This window comes from Aotus nancymaae, unplaced genomic scaffold, assembly GCF_030222135.1.
Source record: "Aotus nancymaae isolate 86718 unplaced genomic scaffold, 86718_ANA_hifiasm-v0.15.2.pri h1tg000065l, whole genome shotgun sequence".
In the NCBI taxonomy this organism is placed as follows: domain Eukaryota; kingdom Metazoa; phylum Chordata; class Mammalia; order Primates; family Aotidae; genus Aotus; species Aotus nancymaae.
In genome coordinates this window covers 14,233,356-14,258,947 of record NW_026988480.1, presented here as the reverse complement: position 1 = coordinate 14,258,947, position 25,592 = coordinate 14,233,356, and the positions used below count along the sequence as shown (strand labels likewise).

Sequence of the window (25,592 nt, the reverse complement as noted above, 5' to 3'; positions counted from 1 at the left end):
ATAATGGGATTTGCTTATTTGTGTGTGTGTTTGTCTTAAGTTCCACATAGGCAGGGGCTTTTGCTTGTTTATCATTCAAAGCAGCATCTAGACCAGAGCTTAGGAGTTAGGTGGTGGAGTGCCAAGTCTTTTAAAATGGGGGTCAAGTAGTGTTTCCTTGGCGGGAGCTTCTTTTCCTAGATAGCCTCTTAACAGTCTGGAATGTGCAGCTCATAGTTATTAGGAAATGTTTGCACTTTAGAAAAATGTCCTTGGAAATTTCTTCCTTTTCTGTTTCTGATTCACGGATTGTATTTTAAATTGTTCTAGAAGGAAAAGTGTTTTAACCCAGCTGTAGTGACTGCTAGGTGTTTTCTTTTGAACACATACATGCAAACACACACACACATATACACAAAACTCTTAGAGTATTAATTGATATGATAATGTCCCGAGTTCATGTAATATGTACTGTTTCAAAAATAAGACAGATAGATTAGCTGTGACATGATTATAACTGCCAGCAAGGAAAGATCATAAAAAAGAGGTCACTTCCTGATTTATTTAGGAACACCAGCAACAGCATGCTTCATAAACTGGCTTAGACTTGGTATCTTTCAGTCTTCTAGTTAGTCACCTGCAGTGTACTGTAATTTTCATTGTTTTTGAGCAGTGATAAGCACTCACAATCTAATAGTCATGTTCTTCATACCCAGGTAAAAGAAGGGCTGAATTTGTGTTCGTTGATTTAAATTGAACTCTTAGCCCATAAGTGTAACTTTTTTGCCATACACTTAACAGTTCAAACTGCTTATGCTAAAATGCTTATGATACAGTAAGAACAGGATGAAAAATCACATTTATGTATACATAATCTTAGTTATGCTAAATGTAGATTGAAAGCAGTCTCCAAGGAGGTATGTTAGCCTGTTCATGTTATTAAGTGGACGGCAGGATTATGGGGGTTTTTCTTAATATTTTTCTGTATTGGGCAAACAAGCATATGGGAATGATTTCTGAGTGGGGCCTGAAGCCATGCCCAGCTCTTGGGTGCCCTTTACAGCCAGTATGTGAGGCACAGACCCATGGCAGATTGTCCTGGCCCTTGCTTATGATTGAACCTCTAGTAGCAAGAGCTACTTTATACCAGTACAGCCCAAAACCAGGGGTGTCCAATCTTTTGGCTTTCCTGTTTACATTGGAAGAAGAAGAATTGTCTTGGGCCACACATTAAATACACTAACGATAGCTGATGAGCTAAAAAAAAAAAAAAAATCGCATAATGTTTTAAGAAAGTTTACGGATTTGTGTTGGGCATTCAGAGGGCAGCATGTGCCCCACGGGCCACAGGTTGGACAAGCTTGGCCTAACACATTCCTCAAGGTTAAGTCAGACTGCAAACATTTGTGTATTCATTCATTTAACACTTTTGTACTAAAAGGCTGATTTGCCAGTCATGTTATTTACATTAAGCAGACTATTAACGCAAATGGACATGCCCTGAACTCACTGCTCTTGGTATGCTAGAGAAGAAGACTCATATTAAACAACTATTAAGTTGGTACAAAAAGTAATTGCGGTTTTGCCATTGAAAGTAATGGCCAAAACCACAGTTACTTTTGCACCGACCTAATACATATGCAGGCAATTTCAACTTGTGATAAGGGTTATGAAAGAAAAGTTATCAGATGGCTGAGAGCTCAGAGCAGAGTAAAACCTAATTTAGGTTGAGAGTTTCAGGTAAGACTAAAACCCAAAAACCAAGAGGAGTTAGCCAGATAGAATAAGAATATGCCAAACAGAGGAAGCTTCATGGCAGAGGCCAAGAAGCATAGAAGAATGAAGAGCAGAAGGAGACCAGTATGGGTCTGATACAGCTGAGCTAGGAAAGATTGGCCCAAGATAGGGAGGGAAACAGGAGGGACACGGTTCTGGGAACTGCAACTTAGGAAAGTTGTTTGTGTCTGAAACAAGTCAAAGAGTTGCTGAGGACAAGGAGTGCAACCCCCTCAACCCCCTAATAACAAAAAGTCTCCTTGCTTGGATCTCCACACACATTCAGAGTGTTAGTTGTGGCCTCAGAGGATCTTTTCTAAGGCCAAGTAAGCATGGCCAAAGGTAACTGAATGCCATTAGTGCTCATCACCACTATAACTTCTGTAAGAACCTGGCTTCTTCACACTGAGTGTAAAAATGTATTAAATAATGCATGCTCTGAGAAAAGTGAAGGCATGCCAGATGCAAGTATTTAAGATAGATTGGCCATCCATACCAAGAAACAGATGTTCCAGTAATCTGTTAGTTGGGGTATACAATGTTGGATTCTGTTGATAATTCTACTACCAAGTTGTTGGGATGGGATGTCTTCTTCTATAAAATAGTAGTAAGTAAGCCTTTCAATGAGGTCCTTAATGTGAGGCATGATGTAGTAAACGCATTAGCAGTCTTTTTTTGATCACTTGTTTCTTACTCAAGAGAAACATCTTGGCCAGAGTGGCTCAACCTATAATCCCAGCACTTTGGGAGGCCAAGGCATGCGGATCATTTGAGGCCAGGAGTTCAAGACCATCCTGACCAACGTGGCAAAACCCTGTCTCTGCTAAAAATGCAAAAACTAAACAAGCATGGTGGTTCACACTTGTAGTCCCAACTATTCGGGAGGCTGAGGCACAAGAATTGTTTGAACCTGGGAGGTGGAGGCTGCCGTGAGCTGAGATCTTGCCACTGCACTCCAGCCTGGGTGACAGAGCAAGACTCCATCTCAAAAAAAGGGAAGAAACATCTCTTTAATTATTGCCGATATAGATTAATGTGAAAACAAAGAGATCCTTTAGCCTGCTTTCATACCTGTGTGGATATATTGCAGTTGATACCCCATTATTGTCAGCATGCGGTTGTACTGGGAAATTTTCACTTTTGATTATAGCTCATTACTAAAACCCAACTATTTTAAGAGAAATGCCCTTGAGTCATAGGCTTGTTTTGTTGCCATGGTCTCTGATAAGTGGTTCATAGTTCTTCCCCTCAGTGAGCATACTTCATTTGCCATTCTGTTTAAAATCACTACAGATTGAAAACTAGTATATTGAACTCTAAGGACATATCTCTTTCCTACAATGGAATTCTGAAGAAGAATGTACTGAGCATTACTTATTCTTTCATTCTTCTTAGATTCTTCCTAATCCTTTGGGGGAAAACTGTGACACGAGATGGCTGCAAATAAGCCCAAGGGTCAGAATTCTTTGGCCTTACACAAAGTCATCATGGTGGGCAGTGGTGGTGTGGGCAAGTCAGCTCTGACTCTACAGTTCATGTACGATGAGGTAAGTGCTAATTTTATAATGGATCAAAGTTTAGACTTTCAGAGAGTATTTCCCTAGCTTAGTTTTGGTGCCATTTTTTATGGATTCTTTGAATCTTTGAAGCTACTAATAATTTTTTTTTTTTCATTTTTGTGTTTAGAGCCAACATCTGTGTATAACTTGATTTAACAAGTTGTAAACTTAAGGTCCTTAAAAACCTCATGCTTTAAAAACTAAACTAAACTAAAAACAGTACCCATTTTTGAGTAATCTAACTTTATTTGTTTTTAGGTTTTATTAGAGATTCCTACCTTTAATTAATAGAAGTGGTGGGTATAAACTTAATAGAGACTGGAGGTTAACATATATAAAATATCTTTTAATAACCTTGATAAAAAAATCAGTTATTTATTGTGTGTTTGGCATGGCATTACACTCATCATTAAACAGGTAAAGATCATGTCACGAAAATTTGTGTTATTACACAGGTTATAGATTCATATTCATGTAATTTATATCAGACCTTAATATCCCTGAGTTAAGGTGTAGCCTGTATACAGCAATATAGTCTTTCCCTAGAGGACTGTTACCAATTCTTAATGATTTAAGAGTTGGTAATCCAGTGTAAACATTTATCCTCACTTCTGTTTCCTCCCAATAAAAACCAGGTTTTATGGCTGCAGAAAACTTAGTCCTCATGACAATCTTATGTGGGAGAGATGATGGTATCCCCATTTTACAGATGTGAAAACAACCTCAGAAAGTTACCGAACTTTCCCAAGAAAAGTGATCTGTGATGAGCAACAAAGTGTTAAACCTACTCTTTTGACAAAAAAATCCCTACAGATTTTTCCCACCCCCTGTCCTTTTATCTTTTTTTTTTTTTTTTTTTCACCTTTTATTTTTTTAAATAGAGACCAGGGTCTCGCTCTGTTGCCCAGGCTGTTCTTGAACTCCTGGGCTAAAGCAGTCCTCCCACCTTGGCTTCCTAAAGCTGGAATTACAGGTGTGAGCCAGTGCACCTAACCCCCCCCCCCCCCATGTCTTTTTCTACTGCCTGTGTCTCACCATTCTTTTTACACACATACATAAAACCCTTAAATCTATCAGTTGCCATGCTTGTTAGTGACCAAATTAAAAAGTTTAGGGAAGGCGTAAGTGGGAGAATCACTTGAGGCTAGGAGTTTAAACCAGCTGGGCAATAAAGTAAGACCCTATGTCTGTGAAAAATTTTTAAAATTAGCTGGGCATGGTGCTACATGCCTGTTTTCCTAGCTACTTAGGAGGATGAGGCAGGAGGATCATTTGCATTGGAGGTTACAGTGAGCAATGACTGTGCCACTGCACTGCAGCCTAGACAACAGATCAAGACCCCTGTCTCTTTAAAAAAAAAAAAAGTTTATGGAGAGAGGATTGAAATGTTACTTTAAATGAAATTACTGATTTATTTGTTCAATTCTGTTTTTGTACTATTTAAGAGCTAATCTTCTCTCAAACTGATCCTTAAATCAGTCTCCTCCTTGACCATAAGGAAGCCAAAAGTAAAAATATTCACATGGCTAATCTTCTTTTTAAGATAACGTCTCGCTCTGTCACCCTTGCAATGGTGCAGTCTCAGCTCACTGCAACCCCTGCCTCCCAGGGGAGGCATTTCAAGCCTTCCAAGTAGCTGAGACTATACGCACGTGCCACTATCCCCAGCTAATTGTTGTATATTTTTGTAGAGACAGGATGTATCCATCTGTTCTAACACTGCTATAAAGAACTACCTGAGACTGGGTAGTTTATAAAGAAAAGAGGTTTAATTGAAAAGAGTTCTGCAGGCTTAACAGGAAGCATGACTAGGAGACCTCAGGAAACTTACAATCGTGGCAGAGGGTGAAGGGAAAGCAAGCACATCCTCACATGTTGGAGCAGGAGAGAGTGCGAGAGTGAGGGGAGAGGTGCCACAGACTTTAAAAACCATCAGATCTCATGAGAACTCACTATCATGAGAACAGCATGAGGGTAATCCACCCCCATGATCCAATCACCTCCCACCCAGTCCCTCCCCCAACGTTGGGAATTACAGTTCAACATGAGATTTGGGTGAGGGCACAGAGCCAAACCATATCATGGGGTTTTGCCATGTTGCCCAATCTGGTCTTGAACTCCTGGGCTCATGTGATCCACTCACCTCAGCCTCCCTAACTGTTGGCATTACATGAGCCACCACAACCAGCCCACATGCCTAACTTTTAATGAATGACTAAGCACATTAGCATGTAAATGTGGTGGAATGTTATTTAACTTTTACAGTTACAAATACACTGTGTCCATTTTTAAAATAATTATTGAGTGTCTACCATGCACCAGACACTGTTGTAGGCTTTAGAGATACAATGATGCATATGCAAGGTCCCTGCTCTGAGGGGTTAAATTCTAATGACAGGATACAGTCGTAGCAGATAAATAAGAACATATCAGATAATGAAAATATTAATAAGAGCTAATAAAAAGCCCACAAATGTCTCTGTATATGTGAATACATGTTAACATCAATATCAAAAGATAGGCCAGGCATGGTGGTTCACACCTGTGATCCCAACACTTTGGGAGGCTGAGGCAGTAGGATTGTTTGAGCCCAGGAATTCAAGACTAGCCTGGGCAATATGGTAAGGCCTTGTCTACATACATATACATATACTTATCATCTACCTGCCTACCTGCCTACCTACTGGTTTATCAAGGTATATTAAAGTGAAATTTATGGGGCCGACGACGGGAGTGAGAATGTAAAGTTGTTTAATTGTACCATTTAAAAGTTTGGGAAGAAGTCTCATAAAGTTTAAGATTTTACTTTCTATAGAGTAGTATAAATCACTTTATTGACTTCGTTCATTTTAGAAAAAGAGAAGATTTAATGATACTTCCAGTGCTTACCAAAATATTGACTTTTAAGTTATTTTCACAATTCTAGCATGAAAATTTATATTTAGAGTCACATAGAAAAAAAGGTTCTTATAAATTTGGTAAAATATATGTGTAATAGTTTTTGCAGGTTTTGTGTTGTAAGGAAGAAAAGCTGTTTCAAGTTGTAAACAACCTAGAGGTAATAATTCAGCCCTCTCTTTTTGGAAATGAGAAAACCAACAGATTGTCTAAAATTAAAATTGAAATTAATATAGTTTTGGAAACTGGGTAAAAGATATACAGAACTCTTTGTACTACTTTGGCAGCTTCACATGAATTTATGATTATTTCAAAATAAGTTTTAAAAAGTAAAAATAATAATTTACAAATTGGTGTGTTTTTATCTTTTCTAGTTTGTGGAGGACTATGAGCCTACCAAAGCAGACAGCTATCGGAAGAAGGTAGTGCTGGATGGGGAGGAAGTACAGATCGATATCTTAGATACAGCTGGGCAGGAGGACTACGCTGCAATTAGAGACAACTACTTCCGAAGCGGGGAAGGGTTCCTCTGTGTCTTCTCTATTACAGAAATGGAATCTTTTGCAGCTACAGCTGACTTCAGGTATGTCCTAGAGTAATGTTGTTGCTTGTGACATACCGTATAACAATTTCTTCCCCAGAAGCAAGTAGACAACCAGAGGTTCTCACTTGTTAGTCTTTTACTCTATCTCTAATTGTGTGTATTCCCTTTTTGATATCAGTATATGACTCTTTCTACTATGTTAACGTACACACAGATATTTAGGATACTTTACATAATCTTACGGCTATCCCCAGTGTCAGCTGTGTTAGAGCTTGATTTTGTGACAGCTTCAGTTACCCAGAGTCTATGAGTTACTGAAGTATTTGTCTTTAGTGTAAACTACTACTCCCATAACAGTTCATACTTAGAGCACATAATGGAGCTTACCCAGGTTTTACATCTTTCTCTGTTAGTTCTGGTTTCTCAGCACCTATGTAATGCTCAGCAGGCACATTGCCATCCTCCTCAAAATACAAATGCCCTGATAATGCAGACTGAATTTTTTGTTTCTTTTTATTGCATGGAAACCTTCAGAATGAATGAATTTTTGAATAGAAATAATATCACTATAGATGGGCACATTAGGTTGTTATATATTATTTTTAATATTTATTGTTTAATCCAAATCTGGCACCCATTTGGTTTTAGAGGAGTTGGTTTTGGTGAAGGGGAAAGAGGTTCTCCTCTTTAAGAGAAATTTGGCATAGAGTTCTTGAGTGGTCTTGCAAATACTAACATGCATAAATCCAAAGTGTTCTTTAATTAAATGATGCATATTTTTATTTCTCTGTTAAGTATATGCTTGATTATGGAGGACAGAAAAGAAGCATGTAATATATCCTCTATTTTCAAGATTCACACAGCCTAGATGAATATATAAGGCATGTAAACAAAAGCAATTTAGTGACAAAGTAGAAAACATGTGCAGTGGTTAGTATAGAGGATCCGGGAGGGGAAGGAAGCTGGGAAACCTTCATGAAATAGATGAGCTTGAAGAAAAGAGGGATTTTCACAGATAAGGAAAGAGGGCATTTCAAGTTGTAAAGCAAAAAACTAAACCAAGGCTTATACAGAGCATTCCTTTTTATGTGCACTTGAAAATCTCAAGAACTTATTCTAAGAGAGCATTCTTTGCAAAAAGCATGTACTTGAGAAACTTTGAAGTATAAATGTATCATAAAATAAGGTTTGTTGGTTTCTATGAGGAAGGAATTTCATATATGATGACATGCAAAGGATGGCAGACCCTGGTAACTTGTAATTGTGGGAGATATGTTGAAAGTCATAGAAATGCCAATGCTTATACATTCAGTGTATATTTGAGTGCTTATAATGTAGCAAGTCCTGTTCTAAGTAATGGAATAAATGTTATCACCATAGTCACCAAAGCCAAAGTGATATCTCAAGAGAATAAGGTATTTTTATGCCAAGAATCTTGGGCTGTTACTGTTACAGAAAATAAGGACAATTCATTGCTCTATTGTGTACCTCTAATATGTTGCCCCTGCCATAAATAAAAATGACTCTAGTGACTCACCAACAATAGGAAAGGCTCTTCCGTGAAGATCTGAATGGTTGTAGTAGGCACTCCATGTGGTCTAAATGGCAAGGGTAGCATAAATATCAGCTCCTCTCCTTAGCCTTCCTGGTCATCTCTATGATCCACAAAATCCATTTATTCCTCGTCTATATATGTGATGTCCTTGCTACAGCTCCCATATCATGCTTAATACACTCTTATACTGAGCTAGATTTATCTGTGTTTTTCCCAATAAGGTCAAAACTCTTGAGAGCAGGACCCATTCCTTGCTTGTCTCAGTATCCCCAATACCTATCTATGACATAGTTGCTAGCATTAATCTACACTAAGTACATGTTTAGTAAACATTTGTTTTAATTCAAAAACACTTACCTTTTAGTTCTTACTTTCCTATGTCAAAAATGAAGAAGTTGGACCAGATTGTACTTTCCTAGTCTGAAATTCTATAATAGCCTCTAAAGCTGTTGTTTAAAGGGAGTATTACATTAAGCAAAATGTGTACGAGGTTTATACACATAGGATTACCTTTCTCTGACATCCAGAAAAGTTGTTAGTAAAACCAACCAATTAACTCTAAAAAATATTGTCTTCTCACCTTGGAACCCAATAAATCCAGGTTTTCTGTGGCCATGTTTCTGCTAGCATCAATCACACTATAGTTTTTCAGTATTGGTTTCCCTGCAGTGCCTGACTCAGAGTAGCTTAGTAGGTATTTATTAAGAAATAAATGAGTGACTATATATACACACATATGACCCAGAGGTGCTAGAGTTACAAACACCTCAGTCAGTCTCACCTTCCAAGTGATGAGATTGGGTGGCAAGTCAGTTGTTGTTAACAGCTTAGGAAACTGGTTAAGAAAGTCATAGCAAGCCCTAGAAAAAGATTGTGATTGGCCAAAATCCTCTTCACAAGTACAGCATATATTTAATAGTAATCATGGTAAGAGTTGACATGGTTTTTGCAAGAAATCATGTGAGTGGTAGGAAGCATCATAGCACCGTGTAGTGCTATACATCTTAGTGTACATCACCCAGATACCGTGCTTGACATTTTTATTTTCTAAAAGGATGTGTAAGATAAGTTAATCAGTGAAGAATGGAGTTGACTTTCTCTGTGGCCCATAGTCTGTGTGGCTTCTAGTCTATTCACATTAAAACTGAGAGTTCTGGTCCAAAGAACTTCCTCTGAGTGTTGAATGTGTTAGAATGTTTCCTACATCATGATTAATCAAGTGAATGAAGTAATAGCAATAGTAACACTACCTCATACTCACGCAACACTTACCAGGAGCCAGACTCCATCCTAAGTATTTACATATATAAACTAGTTTCTCAAACAACACTGTGAGGTAGATACTACTGGATTTCATAGATTCTAAGATGTGCATTTTTTATATTTTAACATCTCTCAGGGCTGTGTCTTATGATATGGGTCCATATAGTTATAATTGCCAGCAGCTTTTCTTGGTAGTCCATAAAATAAGATTGAGAACTAGTGATGTCTTAAATTTGATTTTTTTTTAAAAAGTGACATCTAAATTTATAAATGAAGAAACTGAAATGCAGGGAGGTTTAGTGGCTTGGCCCCAGGTCGTGCAGTCAGGAATAGCATTGAGTTAAAATCCAGGAGGTCCGCCTTCATATTCTCATGGTATCTGTTGTACAAGTTCATTGTGTGCTCTAGAGTTGGATTTTTCAGCCCTGGTTCTACTGAAGTGTGACTCTGAGCAAGTTAACATAATTTCTCTGTGCCTCAGTTTCCTTATCTGTAACATAAGAATAATAGCGATACTAACTTCATGGGTTTAGGTAAGGATTAAATGAGAAAATGTATATAAAGTACTGAAAACAGTGTTTGGCACATTGAGAGCACTGAGTAAAATGTTAGTGGTAGTAGTATGGTGGTGGTATTTAGGAAACATTGTCTAAGAAGCACAGAATAGAATAATTTGAAAATAAGTCAAGAAGAATATTTTTCCCAGTTTCTTAAGCATCACTATAAAATGCCTGCAGCCAGGCACAGTGGCTTATACCTGTAATCCCAGCACTTTGGGAGGCTGAGACGGGTAAATCACTTGAACTCAGGAGTTCGAGACCAGCCTGGACAACATGGTGAAACCCTCTCTCTACAAAAAGAGGAAAAAAAATTAGCTGGGTGTGGTATAGGTGTGCTACTTTAGTATAGGTTTGCTACTCGGGAAGTTGAGATAAGAGAATTGCTTGAGCCCAGGAGGTAGAGGCTGCAAGTGAGCCATGATCACGCTACTCCACTCCAGCCTGGGTGACAGAGTGAGACCCTGTCTCAAAAAAAAAAAAAGCCTGTGAAACCAAGTGTACTTCGCTGATTTGCCTTTCTGACATCCCTTTAATTTTCTCATTTTCTCTTATTCTAAAATATAGTCGCCCCTCTATCTGGGGGCAGTTAGGACCCATTGTAGATACCAACATCCAAGTTTCTTCAATATTCAAGTCTCTTCTATAAATGGTGTGGTATTTGCTTATAGCCTATGCACATCCTCCCATGTACTTGAAGTCATCTCTAGATTACTTTTAATATCTAATACAGTGTAATTGCTATGTAAATAGTTGCTATGCTGCATTTTAAATTTTGTTTTACTCTTGATTGTGGCATTTTTTTGGTTTTTGATTTTTTTTTTTTTTTTTTTTTTTTTTTGAGACAAGGTCTTACTCTTGGTCTCAAGGTCTCAGACCAGAGTACAATGATGTAACCATGGCTTACTGCAGCCATGAACTTCTTGGCTCAAATGATCTTCCTAAGTAGCCAAGGCTACAGGTGCATACTACCACATTTGGCCAATTTTTTTTTTTCTATTTTTTATAGAGACAGGGTCTCACTATGTTGCCTGGGCTGGTATTGAACTCCTAGCCTCAAGCAATCCTCCTGCCTCAGCATCCCAAAGTGCTGGGTTTACAGGTATGCCACTGCACCTGGCGGTTTGGGAATTTTTTTCAGTATTTTTTATTTGCAGTTAGTTGAGTCTGAATACAGAGGGCTGACTATACTAATGTTCTTATAGCTTCAACAGTTCTTAATAATTTCAGAGGAGAAGCATTTTTAAGGTTGCAAATTAGTGAACCTGAGTCTTAGAGATTTCTTTTTCTTTGTTGACTTTACAAGAACACATTTCTTCCAATGGATTAATAATGAGCTAACATTTTTTTAAATATTTACTCTGTGCCATGCAGTTATAAGCACTTCACATTAAGCCCTCATAGCAACTTTATAAGGAGGGTATCATTGTTAGCTCCATTTTATAGATGAGGAAACTGAGATAAGAAGTACTTTGCTCAGAGTCACATGACTGGGAAGAGCAGAACCATGGTACTTTAAAACTGATGACACTTTCGCAGTGGATAACTTACCTCTAAATGCAAAATCTATGCTCAAGATCTGACTTGCAGTAATTTCTGGCACATTTGGGTTTTAAAAACAATTGGTGGGACCCTTGATATGATGCAATAAGAATAGCACTCTAAATCTCCCAAGAACCTGTAAGTGTAATTTAATCATGAGAAAAACATCCAACAAATCCCAATTGAGAGACATTCTACAGACTGCCTGCCTACAGTCCTCAGAACTATCAAGGCCATCAAAAACAAGAAGAGTCTGAGAACTACCATGGCCAGCTTGGGGCTAGAGAGACATGACAAAACTAAATGTCATGTGGTGACCCGGATGAGATCCTGGAACAGAAAAAGGATGTCAGGCAAAAAGCAAGCACATTTGAATAAAGTTTGGACCTTAGTTGCTAATACTGTATCAATATTGGTTCATTAATTGTGATACATGTAGCACAGTAGGAGAAGATCTTAACAATAGGGGAAACAAGGTGTGGGGCAGACAGGAACTTTCTGTACTATCCTTATAATGTTAACATTTCTTTTTCATTTTCTCTTACCCAGGGAGCAGATTTTAAGAGTAAAAGAAGATGAGAATGTTCCATTTCTACTGGTTGGTAACAAATCAGATTTAGAAGATAAAAGGCAGGTTTCTGTAGAAGAGGCAAAAAACAGAGCTGACCAGTGGAATGTTAACTACGTGGAAACATCTGCTAAAACACGAGCTAATGTTGACAAGGTAACATGTGACTCTCTTTACTACTGTGTCATGCTAAAATACGTTGGTTTGCTTTAACGTGACTCCATTTTGTCTAGAGAGTCTATGAAACTTTCAAATAGAGATTTAATATATGTTGCTTTTTATCATCCCTGAATGTTCAGATACATGTTAGGAATTTTACTTCACCTTAGCTTCCCAACAGACATTAAAACATGAGACACTGCAGCTAAATGTACTTTTTTTTTTTTTAAATACTGATGGCATTCCTGACCTTTTTTTTTTCCCCTTTATCCTACTGGGGCTTTGGATAATATAGAAGGAATTGTGTGAGTCCCAAGATTCCAGCACCACCAAACATTCTTATCTCTGACCTGATGCCTGCCCAAACCCACTTAAGTTCTTAAAAATAAGGGTACCTCCCAAGATGAAGAAGCCCCCAGATAAGAGCATTTTAAAATCTCTCCTGCCACTATACACTCCCCACCCTCAACCTTTGTTTTCTTCTGAAAGAGAAAGAAAGGAAAGGAAATCCTCTGCCCTCCTTTCTTGTCTTCTCTGTTTGTTCAGAGTGGCCCTTCCTGAAAACCAGATGTGGAACGCCCCCAAGTACATTTCATCCCGCTGCCCTAGACCAGCTCCAGAATCTAGAAAGACTGCCCAGTAGGCTGAGGTAACACAGGATCTTAAAGGCCTCTAAGTGGGGCCTTTCTTCAGCCTGCAAATATCTAGGCTCTACAGTAGTGCCTCTCAAACTCTACTTGAGAATTGTCTGTAAATTTTGATAAACACACATTGTTGGGTCTTAACCCCAGAGATTCGGATTCATTTGATCTGGAATGGGGCTGAGAATTTGCACTTCTAGTAAGTGCTACATGTGCTTATAGATCTATAACCTTGATCCAGAAAGTACTAGGTTAAAGAAAAGTTGGAGATTTGTTCTGTTATTTTGCTGTAGGTCTTAAAACAGTGTCATTGCTGTCTTAAGCTTATTAACTTTTTAGGACACTGTCCGATTCCTTTAGGTCCAGGATAGCTATACAAAATGAGTACTACAGATTTCTATTTAGGATACTAGTTTTTTCTTAGGTTAAGGCTAGGGCAAGAGTGTGTGTGTGTGTGTGTGTGTGTGTGTGTGTGTGTGTGTTTTCTTAAATAACAGTTATTTCTCACAGTTCTAGGGGCCAGCAAGTCCCAGATCAAGGTCCTAGACAATATGATTCTGGAGAGGGCTTTCTTCCTGATTTGCAGGAAATATCTTACACCTTCCTGCTTTATCTTCACATGACACAGAGAGAGAGATAGCTTTCCTCATTCTTCTTACTAGGATACTGATCCCATCACAAGAGCCCTACCCTAGTGACATAATTACCACCCAAAGGCCCCATCTTTTATTGCCATTGCATAGGGGATTAGGATTTCAGTATATGAATTTTAGGGTGGCACAAGCATTCAGTCCATAGCATGCCCTGTCATATTTTCCTGGGAACCATGGTTTCTGAACAAAGTAAGTAGGGCTTCGATAGTTCAGTTAGCTTCCATTTGGAAATGGGAACAAGAATACCTGCCTTCATAGGAATATTATAAAGATTAAATGAAATCACATATGTAAAATGCCGCAGCCTATGCCTGACCTATAGTAAGTCATTAGAAAATTGCAGATTTAAAGAGACAATTTGTAGGGCAAATTTTTTCAAGTACTAATTAAAATATATTTTAAGATTGAGGGTGTTTGAGATTTTGAAGGGCAGCATTGAACATTCCCATAGCATATATATACTTTATTTTCTCCTACTTGATGTCTTGAGCAGGTTGTAGAACACACTATAAAAACTATTTGAACCTGAGGGGAGTGTGGAAGAGATGCAGACACTGGCAGTGTTGTTACAACACAAGGACTGTGTTGTAACAGTGCTTGTGGTGGTCATCTGTTGGCATCAGAGACCCTGGGAAGTATGGTGTATGCATTATCACAGCTCTTACAGGACAGTGAGAAAATGACCGAAAACTCAGGAAAAATGGTCCAAAAACAGCAACAGGCATGTCTTAGAAAGGAAACACAAATGGCCTTTAAACTGGAAAAGATGCTCAGTCTCACTTATAAAAAGGAAAGTACAACTTAAAAATATAGTGGGATGTCCTTTTTTTACCTGTCACTTTGGGAGAAAAAGGCAAAGAGGTTGAGAATAGAATATACTGTTGGTGAGAGTATAGAAAAACAGGAACCTCTCATGTTGGTGGAAGGGCAGTTTTGTGATACCTATCAGAATTATGACTCAACAATTTAAGTCTTAAAAATGTATGATACAGGCAAATCATGCACTCACGTATAAATGTATGTTCACTGGTAGTCAGTGGAATGTTAACTACGTGGAAACATCTGAAGCATTATTTTTAGAAGCAAAAGACTGGAAATATCCACGTGTTCAATAATGGACTGGTTTAAATAATGGAGTATTACCCAACCATTAAAAAGAAATGAGGATAGAACTAAATATGCTGATATCAAATGATCTTCAGTTACAAAGTAAGTGAAACAAAGTGCAGAGTGGTGTCTGTAGTTTGCTGCCATTGCCATGTGTTTTGAACAGACATACAACACATTATCTATGTACATATCATAAGGATATGTAAGACTCTGGTACCTGTGGTTGCCTCCAGAGTTTATGCTCTTTTCACTGTAAATAACCTTGTGAACTTTTTGCAATATTCATGGACACTTGGCCCTCAAACAACACAGGTTTGAGCTGTGCAGATTTTTTTCATAGATGCAGTCTGCCCTCCATGTCACTGGGCTGTGCATCCACAACCAAATGCAGATGGAGAATACAGCAGGATGTGAAAACTGGGTATGCAGAGGGCTGGCTTTTTGTATCCATGGGTTCCACAGGGTCAGCTGTGGGACTTGAGTAGATACAGATTTTGGTATCCACAGGCATATCCTGGAACCAATCCTCCACAGATACTGAGGTACAACTGTATTACTTTTTCAAGAAAGAAAAAGGTATAGGGTCGTTTTAGTTACTATGGCTGTGTAACAAAGTACACCCCAAAACCTTTCTGGGTAAAACAATTGTTTATTCTGCTGATACATTCTGTGGCTAAGAATTTGAACAGGGCACAGTGGAAGCGGCTTGGCTCTGCTCTGCAGTGTCTGATGCCTCAGCTGAAAAGCTTCAAGTCTGGACACTGGAAATACCTAACCTTAGGTTCTGAAGGCTTGTTCGCACATGTCTGGCTCAGCCAGTTGATGCTGGCTGTTATCCAAGGATACCTCAGTTCCTCTCCAGGTGGGCTCCTCCGTGTGGCCTTTTCCCTGTGTGTTAGTTTAGGCGTCCTCACAGCATAGTGGGCGGAGCCTCCAAGGGCAAGTGTTAGAAGAGAATAAGAACCAAGCAGAAACCATACAGCCTTTTATAACTTAGTCTCGGAAGTTATGCAGCGTTATTTCAGCCTCTTGCTACAGGTTGGAGGTAGTCACAAAGTCTCACCTAGGTTGAGAAGGAAGGGGAATCAACTTCACCTCTTGAGGGTAAGTGGCAGGATTCTGGAAAAGCACATAGGAAACATTGCTGTAACCAGTTTCAGATAATACAGTCTGAACTCCGTGGTCACCTCTCCAAAACAGAATTACATTAAATAAGGCTGCTTGTAAAATGAGGTGCAAATCCATACTGAAGACTATAATTTTGTGTACTGCTACATCCTGCAGAGTGGCTACCAGATAAAGTATCTCAGTGGCTATGTAGAAGTCATTTGCAGTAACTCTACCATTTCCAGAATTAGGTTATACTTGTCTTTGTGGTTGTTTTCCTGAGGAAATAATCTAATAGTCAGAAGAGCTAATATTTATTTGTGCTTATAAGAGCCAGGCACTATGGTAAGTACCAACTATTTAATCCTTAATTGTGTGAAGCATAGATACTCTTCTGATGCTCATTTTTTAGATGAGGAAGATGAGAGGTGTGGGGAGATTACATAACTGGCTCAAGGTCACAGGATTCGTGGTGGCATCTGCTGCTTCTGGGTCTGGCCAACTCTGATGCTTACATTCTTTCTTAACTATTTTACTCAAAACGATGGTTGGAGCCAGCCACGGTGGCTCACGCCTATAATCCCTTGACTCTGGGGGGCCAAGGCAGGCAGATTACTTGAGCCCAGGAGTTCGAGACCAGCCTGGGCAACATGGCAAAACCCCATCTCTACAAAAAGTACAAAAATTAGCCAGGTGTGGTGGTGAATGTCTGTAGTCCCAATTACTCGGGAGGCTGAGACAGGAGGATTGCTTGAGCCCAGGAGCCGGAGGCTGCAGTGGGCCCAGATAATACCACTACCCTCCAGCCTAGGTTATAGAGCAAGACCCCATCTCAAAAACAAAACAAAACAATGGTTGGAATAGCCAGTGTATTTCCCATTTCTTATGTCATCCACTACTAGAAGCCTGATCACAAATTTTCAGGAATAGCAAGTGTTATTTCCTTCTATTAAATTGCAAAATGTCATGCTTTGTCACAGAACAAATGCTAGCTCTCCATAAGATCATTGGCTCATGCCTTTTCCTCATCTGGATTCCACTTAGACCATTGGGTAAAAGTTTCAAAGATGCAGATTTTAAACCTCTTCATGAAAAAGTGTCATAGCCACCAGAGCTGGGGCACGGCATGTCTCAGGAGGCCATGGTTGTCACAGAGGGATCATAAGGCTCGAGGATCTGGGCAAACCTACTTGGGTACTTATTGGATTCATTCAATGACCTTGTTAGTACCCTTCTCTTGATTTTTAAAAATATCTTGGCAGAACAGAGAGAAGTTGAGCTAGTATTAACAGATGTCTAAAGGGGCAGTGTGATTTATTATGTCAAGAGAATCAGTTTTATGTTGAGAGAATTTTGGTAGAAATATACTGTATCTTTTGGAAAATATCATATTTGGGTTTTTTCACTATACAAGTAGTACATGGATACATACTATGTAAAGAAAAATTCATAATACAGAAACTTAAAAAGGAAAAGTGAGTCACTTTTCTCCCATATTTCACTCCCCTCCCCTCCCTTCTAGTAACCAGTGCTAACACGGGTGTGTCTTTCCAGATGTTAAAAGCAGGCATACATATATCTAAGGGGAAGTTTGTGTTTGCTTGTTTTTCCCCCTAATATTAATAGGATTTATGTGTATATACACACACACTATATTTATATCTGTATGTACAGTGCACATTTCTGTGGTTTGCTTTTTAAATTTTATGACAAATCTCGTAGCTCTTCCATGTCACTGCATACAGATGTATCCACATTCTTTTTAAAACCACAAAGTATTCCATGGTTAGGCTTTCTCATAATTTAGCCGTTTTCCTATTAATGACATTTGTTTGTTAGAGCACTGTTCACAATAGCCAAGATACAGAACCAAGACAAATGCCAACAACAGATGAATGAAGAAAGAAAATGTGATATATATACATACTATGCAATACTATTCAGTCATTGAAAAGGATAAAATTCTGTCATTCACGGCAATATGGATAGAACTAGAGAAAATTAAGTAAAATAAGCCAGGAACAGGCAGTTAAACACTGCATATTCTCACTCATATGTAAAAGTTTAGAAAAAATTGACCTCATAGAAGTAAAAAAAAGAACAGAGGATACTAGAGGCTGGAATGGGAAGGATAGGGAGAGATTTATTAAATTATACGGAATTACAGCTAGATAGGAATGAGCTCTAGTGTACTATACTACTCAGATGACTATACTTGATAATATATCGTTTCAAATACCTGAAAGGAGGATATTGAATATTCCCAACACAAATAATAAATGATTGAGATGATGGATATGCTTATTACCCTGATCTGATCACTGTACATTATGTATTAAAACATCACTGTGTGCTCTGTGGATATGTGTCAATTAAAAAGATAAAATTCATTCAAAAATAAAATTTGAAATTAAACCTTCATATAGTATCCTTTTCTTAGTGATTTATCTGCATTAGAAAGCAGTACTGGGAATACTCTAATAATTACATTTAGTTAGAATCAAGACTTCCTGCCCTAGCTAGTTAGCCAGAGACTTGAAACCAGAGGTCTTCTGAAATTCCTACTCTCTCGGGAAGTAGAATCACAACCAGTGGGGGCAAGAACTCATGTGCTTTATGTCATCATTCTGTTTCATTCTGTTGCATACTCTGTGTGTGTGTGTGTGTGTGTGTGATATGCTCAATTTTTCCCTTTAACCATTTATGCTTCTTCATGTTGGTCCTATTTCTGTTTGACTCAGCCCATTCATTTTTGATGGCTACCTTGCTTTCTGATTTAAAATTTATACTTCTTCAGATCAGGAATCAGCCATTGATCTAAGGAACACAGGTTCTGTTTAAGAAGAATGGTATTTAGCAGACACAGCATAGGTACTTAATTTGCTTGTTGCTGTTGGGTTGTAATTTTTCAGTGAATAGTGCTAGGAAATAGGTATTATTAAAAGAAAAGAAATATGTGATCATGTTATTTCCAATTCAAATTTAACATTACAAATGTTTACCTCTTTGATTTTGTACTTATGTCTTTTCTCTTATACTGAAAATCTTGGTTCCTAAATTACACAAACACAATTCCTTTGCATTAGTCTTCAGTGTATGTAAAATATTTCCAAAAGCAACATTGCTGTCACGAACAAACTACAAAATGAAGTTTGGCTGGGTATGGTGGCTCACACCTCCCAGCACATTGGGAATCTGAGGCGTGTGGATCATCTGAGGTCAGGAGTTTGAGACTAGCTTGGCCAACACTGCAAAACTGCATCTCTACTAAAAATACAAAAATTAGCTGAGTGTGGTGGCTCATGTCTGTAATCCTAGCTACTTGGGAGACTGAAGCAGGAGAATCTCTTGAACCCGAGAGGCAGAGGTTACAGTGAGCTAAGATTGCACCATCACACTCCAGCCTGGGCAACAGAGACTCTGTCTTAACCAAAAGAAAAATAAAAGTTTAAGATTTGTCTTTGTTGTTGTTGGTTTTTTTTAATTGGAATTTTGTTTCTACTTTTATCTTCAGCATCTATTCTAAAATAAATGCTTTATATGCTATGTTTTATAGACCTTTGAAATAATTCCTCTGTATGACTGTTGTCACCGACTTGGAATATAGTCAGTCTTGTTTTTTTTCTGGTGTTTTTTTTTTTTTTTTGGCTTTGGGTTTTGGGTTTCTGGGGTTTTGGGGTTTTTTTTGAGATGGAATCTCACTTTGTTGCCCAGGCTGGAGAGATCAGTGGCAGTATCTCTGCTCACCACAACCTCCGCCTCCTGAGTTCAAGTGATTCTCCTGCCTCAGCCTCCTGAGTAGCTGGGATTATAGGCATACACCACCACACCTGGCTAATTTTTGTATTTTTAGTAGAGAGAGGGTTTTAACATGTTGGCTAGGCTGGTCTCGAACTCCTGACCTCAGGGAGCCCCTTCCTCGGCCTCCCATAGTGCTGGGATTATAGGCATGAGCCAGAATGCCTGGCCAGTCTTACTTGTTTTAATTTGATTTTCAATTTTTAGGGCTTGTATTTTATTTTTACTTATTTATTTTTTTTTCTTGAGACTGAGTCTCACTCTGTTGCCCAGGCTGGAGTGCAGTGGCATAATCTTGGCTCACTGCAACCTCTGCCTCCTGGGTTCAAGCGATTCTTGTGCCTCAGCCTTCCATGTAGCTGGGATTACGGGCACACACCACCACACCCAGGTAATTTTTGTATTTTTAGTAGAGACAGGGTTTCGCCATGTTGGCCAAAGAAGTCTAGAACTCCTGATTTCAGGTGATCTGCTCACCTCAGGCTCCCAGAGTGCTGTGATTACAGGCGTGAGTCACCGTGCCTGGCCTAATTTTATTTTTGAATATGTAAAACACCAGTGTCTCTAAAGTAGAAATTCTATAACAAGATATATTCAGAGATGCCTCACTCTTCCTTGTACTCTCCTCTCTCCTTCTTGAAAATGAATTTGATTATTAGGGTTTGGTTTATTATTTCATTGTTCTTTGTGCAAGGGCAAACAAATACATATGTACTCCTGCCCTACACACACACGCACAGGTAGCACTCTATCTGCTATTCTGCACCTTGCTTTTTTCAGTTAGTTTTCACTAGAAAACTAGAGGCACGTTAGGAAAGGCCACATCGGTCATGATATACACACACTTCTTTACTCACAGCACTCATTATCACTTTAATATTTCTTGCTTATCTTTAGTCTTAATGAGTTTTTTAATTCTATAAGTAAAAACTTGTTTTTTAAAATCCAGAATTCAAAAGTGATCATGAAGTTATTCCTCCTTTTATCATACACTCTCAGGTGTTTATGTGGAGGGTGAGTGTGTAGCCTTCCAGACCCTTCTATGTTAGAGAACAGAGGAATTTGTTATTGAAATTTAACTTTGAATTGTTACACTCATAATTTTTTTAGTTACTATGTTACTATCTCATTATTTACCAGTTCCTAGACATCAAACAAAAACTGATAAATTCTCAAATATAGAGTAACAAGGTTGTTTGGTAGTGTCTGGTATCAAGATGATAAAGGAAAAGTCAGCTTCGTTTCTAAAAATGGAGCTCAAGAAACTAAGTTATGAAATATAATCAAATTACTAAATATAAATTTAAAAGCGTATGTGTGTGTGTATACATACATATATATATATATATATATTTTTTTTTTTTTTTTTTTTGAGACACAGTCTCACTCTGTCACCAGGCTGGAATGCAGTGGCATGATCTTGGCACACTGCAACCTCCGCCTCCTGGGCTCAAGCAATTCTCCTGCTTCAGCCTTCCAAGTAGCTGGGACTACAGGCACATGCCACCACGGCCAGCTAATTTTTTGTATCTTTAGTAGAAATGAAGTTTCACCATGTTGGCCATGATGGTCTCAATCTCCTGAACCTCATGATCCGCCCACCTCAGCCTCCCAAAGTAGGCATAAGCCACCACGCCCAGCAATTAAGTGTATATTATTATTATTCTTTTTTTTTTAGATGGAGTTTCGCTCTTGTTACCCAGGCTGGAGTGCAATGGCGCGATCTCGGCTCACCGCAACCTCCGCCTCCTGGGTTCAGGCAATTCTCCTGCCTCAGCCTCCTGAGTAGCTGGGATTACAGGCACGCACCACCGTGCCCAGCTAATTTTTTGTATTAGTAGAGACGGGGTTTCACCATGTTGACCAGGATGGTCTCGATCTCTTGACCTCGTGATCCACCCGCCTCGGCCTCCCAAAGTGCTGGGATTACAGGCTTGAGCCACCGCACCCGGCCCTTAAGTGTATATTATTAAATACAAATTAATAAAATACATTTATTGATTATAAAGTACTTAGATATAATTCATTGAGTTTTGTCTTTGGGGCTATCATCACCTTATAGCACTTTTTAAATTTTTGTCTTGAAAACTGGAACAGAAAGATCAGGTTTTATTAAATATGAACATTTTTACCATAAGGTGTAATTCAGAAAATTTCCTAGGTTTCTTCTTTTTTCAAGATACTAGGAAAATCAGGCTTTAATTTTATGTTTTACACTCTCTACTCCCAAACAAAAGCTCTTAAATATTTATTCTATTATCTCCAAAGTTTACTGCTATGATTTGGAGAAGTACTAAGTTCATGTCTATTTGCTTTATTCTGTTTTTTTTGTAGGTATTTTTTGATTTAATGAGAGAAATTCGAGCAAGAAAGATGGAAGACAGCAAAGAAAAGAATGGAAAAAAGAAGAGGAAAAGTTTAGCCAAGAGAATCAGAGAAAGATGCTGCATTTTATAATCAAAGCCCAAACTCCTTTCTTACCTTGACCATACTAATAAATATAATTTATAAGCATTGCCATTGAAGGCTTAATTGACTGAAATTACTTTAACATTTTGAAAATTGTTGTATATCACTAAAAGCATGAATTGGAACTGCAATGAAAGTCAAATTTACTTTAAAAAGAAATTAATGTGGCTTCACCAAGAAGCAGAGTTCAACTTATTTCATAATTGCCTACATTTATCATGGTCCTGAATGTAGCGTGTGAGCTTGTGTTTCTCGGGCAGTCTTTCTTGAAATATTAAATAAAGAAGTGAGATGGGGGTGGGGAGCAGGAGGAAAGGTGACTTCCTCTTATTATAAAGCTTAAATTTTATATCATTTTAAAATGTGTTGGTCTTCTACCGCCTTGAAAAATGACAATTGTGACATGATAGTTAAACTGTACCACTTTTTTTAACCATTATTATGCAAACTTTAGAAGAAAAGTTATTGGCATGGTTGTTGCATATAGTTAAACTGAGAGTAATTCATCTGTGAATCTGCTTTAATTACCTGGTGATTAACTTAGAAAAGTGGTGTAAACTTGTACATGGAATTTTTTGAATATGCCTTAATTTAGAAACTGAAAAATACCCGGTTATATCATTCTGGGTGTGTTCTTACTGACACCAGGGGTCCACTGCCCCATGTGTCCTGGTGAGAAAATATATGCCCAGCATGGAGTACAGCTTTTGTATAGAAGATTCTTGAGAAGTAACTGTCCAAATTTAAAATGTGTGCCATACTCTGGTTCTTGAAAATAAGATTCCAGAGCTCTTTGATCGCTTTTAATAAACTGCAAGGTCATTTTAAATGAAGGGCCAGCATATACTTATAAGATCATTTTCAACTGCAAGGATTCAGCACCAGTTACTTTTGAATGAACCCTCCTTTTCTCTAAGATGCTGGTCCCTGGAGATTACTTTCTGCCAGTGGTGAGCATGTAAGTGTTAAGTTTTTAATCTCCTGGGAGCAGGGCACAGGAAGAAAATGTCAGTAGTGCTAATGCATTTTGCACTAGAACACTTCGGGGAAAATATTCATGCTTGCCATCTGTTCATTTCTAAATTTGTACTCATGAAGTTACAGTTTGGTACAGGAATTATTAGGAGTAATTCTTGTCTGCTTATGTTCATAATAAAGAACACTGTAGCTACATTTTTAGAAGTTAACATCAAGCAGTCAAACCTGGGTGCAGTGCAGAACACATGTGTGGCACACACTGACCAAACATTAGGCTGTGTCACCATTGTGTGGTCCTGCTGAAAGAATTCTAGCACGCTATTTGGGAACATAACTTCAGTGGGAAATATGCCACTTTCAGATTTTTTTTTCCTTTTTGCAGTGGGGCTAGGACAATTGATTTAACCAGTATTTTTTTCTTTTTGCTCAGTCCTAATTTCAACAGGTCAAAGATGTGTTCAGGCATTCCAGGTAACAGGTGTGTACGTAAAGTTAAAAATAGACTTTTTAGGAACTCACTCTTTAGATATTACATCAAGCTTCTCATGTTAAATATTTGTCCTTAAAAGGTTTGAGATGTACATCTTCCATTTTGTATTTCTCATAGGCTATGCCATGTGCAGAATTCAAGTTACCAGTGTAACACTGGCCAGCGGGCCCAGCAATCTCCATGTGTACTCATTACAGTCTTATTTAACCAGGGGTCCTAACCACTAACATTGTGACTTTGCTTTGAGACCTTTCCTCTCCTGGGTACTGAGGTGCTATGAAGCCAACTAACAAAGATGCATCACGTGTCTTAGGCTGATGCCACTACCCAATTTGTTTATTTGCAATTTGAGCCATTTAAAGACCAATAAACTTCCTTTTTTAAAATGTTTGTGGTGTTACTTGATGATTACAATATAATGTGTAACATTCAAATGTACCAACTGGGGTGTCTTTACCAAACAACTACATCTTTTGAGCTCTCAGTTTGGAGACTACTTTTGTGTAATGCCAGATTTCCTAAAAACAGTATCAGCATTGCTCAGATTTAATCAAGGCTCAGAAATGGAAGGACTCGTGTACAGGTACAAAGATACTCTGTGTGGTCATGAAATGACAGATGTGTACATTACTTTTAGAATGCTGCTAAACTCTAGAATGAATAAGTGACAGCTTTATATTCATTTTCTAATCAGAATGACCCCCAGAGAATTTCCAAATTGTGGGAGGCATGACAACCTATTACCATTTCACCAAGCTTCAGGCCAGCATTTGATGTCTGGAGGGAAAGTGTGGCCTATTAACTATTGAACAGCCTGTGAGTTAGAAACAATCTGGTCCAATATGGAGAACAACTTTTCAAAATCCAGTTCATTTTAATTAAGTAACTCATAAGCAGTGCTAGAATGAGCACATTTAAGTTATAATTGGCATAATTTTAAATCTCACTGTGTGCACACATTCTTAATACCAATATGGAATATGATGTTAAATACTATGCCCCGGGTGGGCACTGTGGCTCACACCTGTAATCCCAGCACTTTGAGAGGCCATAGGAGGAGGATAGCTTGAGCCCAGGAGTTCAAGACTAGCCTGGACAACAATGAGACACCGTTTACAAAAAGTAAAAAAATTAGCCAAGCATGGTCTTGCTCACCTGAATGAGTTAGAAAGTCATGTCTCAAAATTTTGTGAGAAGAATATAAAATTTGGCAACATTATATTACTACCTTAAGCTATCAAAGCATTTACTAAAATTCCAGTAGAGATTTCAGAGTGATCCAGTGTTAGAAGTCTCCTTTAGGCTAAGTCTGTAATCCAACACTTTGGGAGGCTGTGGTGGGCAGATTACTTGAGCCCAGGAGTTGAAGACTACCCTGGGCAACATGGTGAGACCTCATCTCTACAAAAAATCAAAATATTAGCTAGGCACAGTGACATGTACCTGTAATCCCAGCTACTGGGGAGTCTGAGGTGGGAGGGTCTGTTGAGCCCAGGATTTTGAGGCAGCAGTGAGCTATGATCAAGCCACTTCAATCCAGCCGTGGAGGGCAAAGTGAGACCCCATCTGTAAAAAAAAAAAAAAAAAAAAAAAAAGCCTCCTTTGGTGAATTACTTTTGAAGTCGAGAATGGCAGGTCAGTAAAGGTCTTTGTGCCTTTAGTATTCAGTTCTGCATGCAGCTACTGTAGACAATGCCTGTAGATGCATGACAAATGGGCAAGAAGTGAAGTTTGGTCATCTATTCTCAACAGGACCCAGACACCATTGATGGGGATGGGGAGAGGGTGGAGGAACAGTTAACATCTGTTAAAGAGAGGCTATGAGACACATGAAAACTTCTAAGACAAATATGATAGAAGAACTGTCAGATCTGTGATAAAAGATTACTTTTATCAGAAGTCCCAAGGAAAATAAACAGAAAAGCATTTAGGTGCTTGCAAGCATA

The 25,592-nt window shown here is 38.4% G+C and overlaps 1 protein-coding gene across 5 annotated transcripts in view; it reads left to right on the top strand.

The window, feature by feature from the left end:
- RALA (RAS like proto-oncogene A) overlaps positions 1 to 24,036 on the top strand; it is an 80,703-nt gene extending 56,667 nt beyond the window's left edge. For all 5 annotated transcript variants that reach the window (XM_012473578.3, XM_064366751.1, XM_012473588.3 and 2 more), the window contains 4 exons: positions 3,151 to 3,302; positions 6,587 to 6,795; positions 12,223 to 12,397; positions 22,044 to 24,036. In XM_012473578.3, the coding sequence (XP_012329001.1) occupies positions 3,189 to 3,302; positions 6,587 to 6,795; positions 12,223 to 12,397; positions 22,044 to 22,166 (621 nt within the window). In that variant the 5' untranslated portion in view covers positions 3,151 to 3,188 and the 3' untranslated portion in view covers positions 22,167 to 24,036. The remainder of the gene's footprint in view (positions 1 to 3,150; positions 3,303 to 6,586; positions 6,796 to 12,222; positions 12,398 to 22,043) is intronic.
- Positions 24,037 to 25,592: the final 1,556 nt, after the last annotated feature.